Source organism: Nematolebias whitei, chromosome 20 (assembly GCF_014905685.2).
Source record: "Nematolebias whitei isolate Nwh7 chromosome 20, NemWhi1, whole genome shotgun sequence".
Taxonomy (NCBI): Eukaryota; Metazoa; Chordata; class Actinopteri; order Cyprinodontiformes; family Rivulidae; genus Nematolebias; species Nematolebias whitei.
Window position 1 is genome coordinate 40,116,058 of NC_056517.1, and position 4,715 is coordinate 40,120,772.

Below are 4,715 nucleotides of genomic sequence, written 5' to 3' on the forward strand. Positions count from 1 at the left end.
AAAAAAACACGACATGTTGTCCTGACTTGGCAAGACCTGGAAGTCCTTGAGTCGGTGCACAAGGCTCTGAAACCCCTTGTGGATTTCACTGATGCCCTTTCAGGGGAGGACTTGTCACAGTGTCATGTGTCAAACCTGTGCTACATCTCTTCCATACAAGCATCTTGGCAGTTCATGAAGATGACACTCCACTGACCCAGTCCATCAAAGTCTCCATCCTGGACTACCTTCATGAGAAATTTGATGACCCTTCCACCGACACCCTTCTGGACATGGCATCATTAGTTGGTCCCAGATTTAAAACAACGTACATTACCACAGAGAAGTTGGAGGAAATTAAGAACAGAGCCCTAAAGGAGATGGAGGCAGATGTCATGCTGTCTGATCAAGGTGCTCCAGGTTCGCCTGCTTCACAGCCCAGTGAAATGGAAGTGGTATCAGAGCAAGATGCACCAAAAAAGAAAACACTTGGAAGTTTCTTTAAAAAGGCCAAAACATCCTCTTCCAAAACTGCGTCATCACTTCGACAACTAATGGACGCAGAACTTTCTGCCTACTTGCAGTCTGTGAGTGCCGACAGTGAATCTGATCCACTGCTGTGGTGGAGAGGCCATGAAGAAATATTCCCAAATGTGAAACAGCTGGCAAAAAAGTATCTGTGTGTACCTGCTACTAGCTCCCCATCAGAAAGGGTATTTAGTACTAGTGGAAATGTGGTGACATGTCACCGGGCCTCCCTCAGACCTGAAGCTGTTGACAGGCTTGTGTTTTTGGCACAGAATCTCAACAAACCTATGAACCTTTTGCATCGATGAGACCTATTCAGGGGTATTAATGTCACCATTTGGACATAAGCTTCTTTTATTTCAACTTAGCATCATTTCCTTTTTTACCACTTTGTGTGGTGTGTGTTTAAAATCTAGCACACAAAGAGTAATTATTATTTAAAATATTTTGAGATGCTCTAACATCTGTGATAAAACTGTTCTTGTGCAGGGATTGTGCAGATATTGCCTGAACTTGGCACCGTTTACCAGTTTAGCACTTTTTGTGTTTTGTTGTTCAAAATTTTCAGCATATGCAAATTGTTTAGAGAAGCTCTGATACCTGTGGCTGTTCTGGGTCAGTTGATTATATAGTCACTATTTAAACTTTTATTTTTGTAATCTGGACTCATCAGGTTTTTTGATTTTACAACTTTTATGCAAAAAGCACTAACAAGCACCTTTTTTTTTTCAGACAGCTGGTTTATTTTTCATTGTGGATTTGTGCTTGGTGTACTTTTTTTGCTTGTTTATCTTGTTTATTAAAGGTATAGTGTTGACCACAGTAAGAGACAGTGGTACCAACTGAAGAAGATGATTTGTGTGCAACTGATGGTTTCAATAAAACATTTTAAACTTGTTCTGATTTTGTATTCAATTTCAAAAAAACATCAATGGTCTGTTTGAATAGAGTACACCAGTGACATTTTAAATACTAGTTTAAAGTAACACTGGAGATTATTTATTAATATCGTGATATATATCGTGTATCGTGATATAGCAAAATAATATCGGGATATTAGATTTTCCTCATATCGCCCAGCCCTACTTGGGGGGAATGTGTGCGTTTTTGACGATGATGTGTGTTTTGAAATAAAACAAAAACATCTCTCAGAGTAAAGTTTCATTTGATTCCAGCCTGACTGTCAGATCAACTGATCTCACAGCTGCCTCTCTTCACACATTCCCCACACAGAACGAGCCCGTAACCTTTAAACAGTGTTTTCAATGGCACCGCAGCTCGGTAAATCTCACAAAACACTCGTCTGTTACGTCAGCTAAAAATGATGTTTTTCAGCAGACCGAGTCCGGGAAAATCCCTCGTTCTCAGCCAGAGCCCGTTTTATTTTCTGGTGTTTCTGCCCACTCCCCTCGCAGCAGGAATAAACGTGTTTCTCCATGTAAGCTGCAACCCCCCCCCCCAAAAAAAAAGACGTCTCATTCAAAAAAGCACCCACGCCTCACAACACAAAAATGCGCGCCCGCTCTCCGAACGTTACTCAGAGTGTCAGCGAGTGTGTTCCCTGGACAGGTGGATGGACCAACTGATCAGCAGGGGTTACACGCTGCAGTTCGCAGCTCACTCCCCACCATTCAAAGGGATTATAGAGATGGTTCTGTCATCTCCAAAACAGAGCTCGTCTCTCCAGTCAGAAGTTCAGGAACTCCTGATAAAAAACGTGAGTTCCCAACAGAGAGGAAAACACGGGGTTTTACTCCCGCTACTTCCTGGTTCCGAAAAAAACGAGAGGGATGAGACCCATTCTTGGCCTGTCCATGTTCAGCAAATCAATCATGGAGAGACAATTCCACATGCTGACAAACAGCTGCTGGAGAACATCCACCAGAACGACTGGTTCACCTCCATAGATCTGAAGGACACATATTTTCACATTCCCATCATTCCGAAACACAGAAAATTCTAGCGTTTCTCCTTCCAGGGGATTCCGTATCAGTACAACAGGCTACCGTTCGGTTATTCCCTCGCCCCATGCACGTTCTCCAAATGCGTGGAGACGGCTCTGCAGCCTTTACACATGGCAGGAATGAGAATCCTTTCTTATCTGGACGATATGCTTTTATTAGCTCGGTCCAGGCAGGAAGCAGCCGCGCAGACCAAGATGCTAGCGATACACCTGCTAAACCTGGGTTTTTCTATAAACTGGGAAAAAAGTTCTGTTCTCCCGTCCTAAGTGATTATTTATCTGGGAGTGGAGCTAAACTCAACCATAATGAGAACCCGTTTATCACAGCCAAAAGCCGATGCTCTGTCAGCTCAGCTCTGCCATGTCAAACCCCGCAGTGTAGTGACAGCTCTGTCTGTCATGCGGCTCCTGGGGATGATGTCAGCGGCTCATGATGTGGTTCCACTGGGCCTGCTTCACATGAGATGGCTTCAGAGATGGTTCGCCCACCTGCGCATAGATCCTATGCGCCAGAAGAGATGGATGATCTCTGTGCCCCCCTCTGTGGGAACCTATCTGAATCATTGGGGAAACCCCTTCATTCTGTCAGAGGGAGTTCCCATCAGCAGGCTTACCTCACACGTCTCAGTTTTCACGGACGCGTCCCTGTCAGGTTCGGGAGGAGCGTGTCTGTCCCAGGGAGCACAGTGGCCAGACCACATGTCTTTTTACATAAATTTGCTGGAGCTTCTCACAGTCTGGAAAGTGACTCAGCATTTTGCTCCTCTGTTGCGGGATCAGCATGTTCTGATCCACATAGACAACAGAGTGACAGCAGCCTACATAAACCGTCAGGGAGGCGTGCACTCAGCGCAACTATTACACATTGTGAGAGAGCTGCTGTGCTGGGCACACACAAACCTGCTCTCCATCAGAGCAGTGTACATTCCTGGCGTTCTGAATAGGGAAGTGGACATCATGTAGAGGGGCGGTCCTCGCCACAGGGACTGGAGTCTCCATCCTAACAGAAAAGTGGACATCATGTAGAGGGGCGGTCCTCGCCACGGGGACTAGAGCCTCCATCCTGAGCTGATCTCTTGGATCTGGAGCAGGTTCGGCCGAGCAGCAGTGGATCCGTTCGCCACACGGGAGAACACCCAGTGTCAGTTATGGTTCTCACTGAGCCCATGGGACAACCTACCATTAGGGGTGGATGCCTTTGCTCACAGTCCATGGCCAAAAATGCTCCTTTATGCTTTCTCTCTAGTTTCGCTGATCTCACGGACCCTGGACCGAGTTCGGGAGGAAGAGCTGTCAGTCATTCTCGTAGTTCCCAAGCGCAAAACCACCCCATGGTTCCCAAACCTGCAGCAACTGGTGTCGGGCCAGCCATGGAAATTGCTGTGGAGGGAGGATGCGCTCCTCCAGGCAGGAGGAGTGATCAGGAGCTACCCAGAAATAGGTCAGCACCTCTGGGTCTGGCTGCTGAACAGATCTGTTTAGAAAGGTTGGGCCTCCTACAGGATGTGGTGCATACGATCCAGGGCGCATGAGTCGCTTCCACCACAGTGCTATACACATCAAAGTGGACAGTTTTTCAGCGGTGGTATGCAGAGAAAGGCTTGGAGGCCATCTCATGTCCACTAGGTGGTGTGCTGTCATTTCTACAGCAGCTGATGGACAGAAATTTAGCATTCAGCACAAGTAAAACGTATACTGCAGCTATTTCTTCCTGTCATGAGGGTTTCGGTGACGGAACAGTCATTAACCACCCGCTGATGAAACATTTTCTGAAATGTGTACGGAGACACAGACCTGTGTCATGTCCACTAGTCCCACAGTGGGACCTAGCGATGGTTTTGCGCGCTCTGATTAAAGCTCCTTTTGAGCCTTTAGATCAGGTTTCACTTAAATTTCTGTAATTTAAAACAGCCCTGCTGTTAGCTCTCACATCTGCAAAGAGAGTGAATGATTTATCTGCTCGCTCTGTTGCTCCCTCATGTCTCAGAATTCAAGTCGATGGCAGCTCTGCTGTACAGCGTCCTAATCCTGCTTTTACTCCTAAAAGCATCACAAGCTCATTGATTGATTGATTGATTGATTGATTGATTAAATCCTTTTCAGTCAGGTTTTAAGAAGCAGCACAGCTCTGCAGCTGTTGTTCTAAATGTTTTAAATGATGTTTGAGGCACTGGATTCTAAAAAGCTTTGCTCTGCTCTGTTTATTGATCCATCCAAGGCATTTGATTGTTTATTGATCCATCCA

General features: G+C 45.9%; 2 protein-coding genes across 2 annotated transcripts in view; both read left to right on the forward strand.

Moving 5' to 3' along the window:
* LOC119426463 (histone-lysine N-methyltransferase 2D) overlaps positions 1–4,715 on the forward strand; it is a gene marked incomplete at both ends in the record, with an annotated part of 109,452 nt that overhangs the window by 52,834 nt on the left and 51,903 nt on the right.
* The window catches only part of LOC119426782 (actin-related protein 3B-like), a 17,241-nt gene continuing 15,395 nt past the window's right edge, over positions 2,870–4,715 (forward strand). The window contains exon 1 of the mRNA XM_037694363.1: positions 2,870–2,949. Coding sequence (XP_037550291.1) covers positions 2,870–2,949 — 80 coding nt within the window. The remainder of the gene's footprint in view (positions 2,950–4,715) is intronic.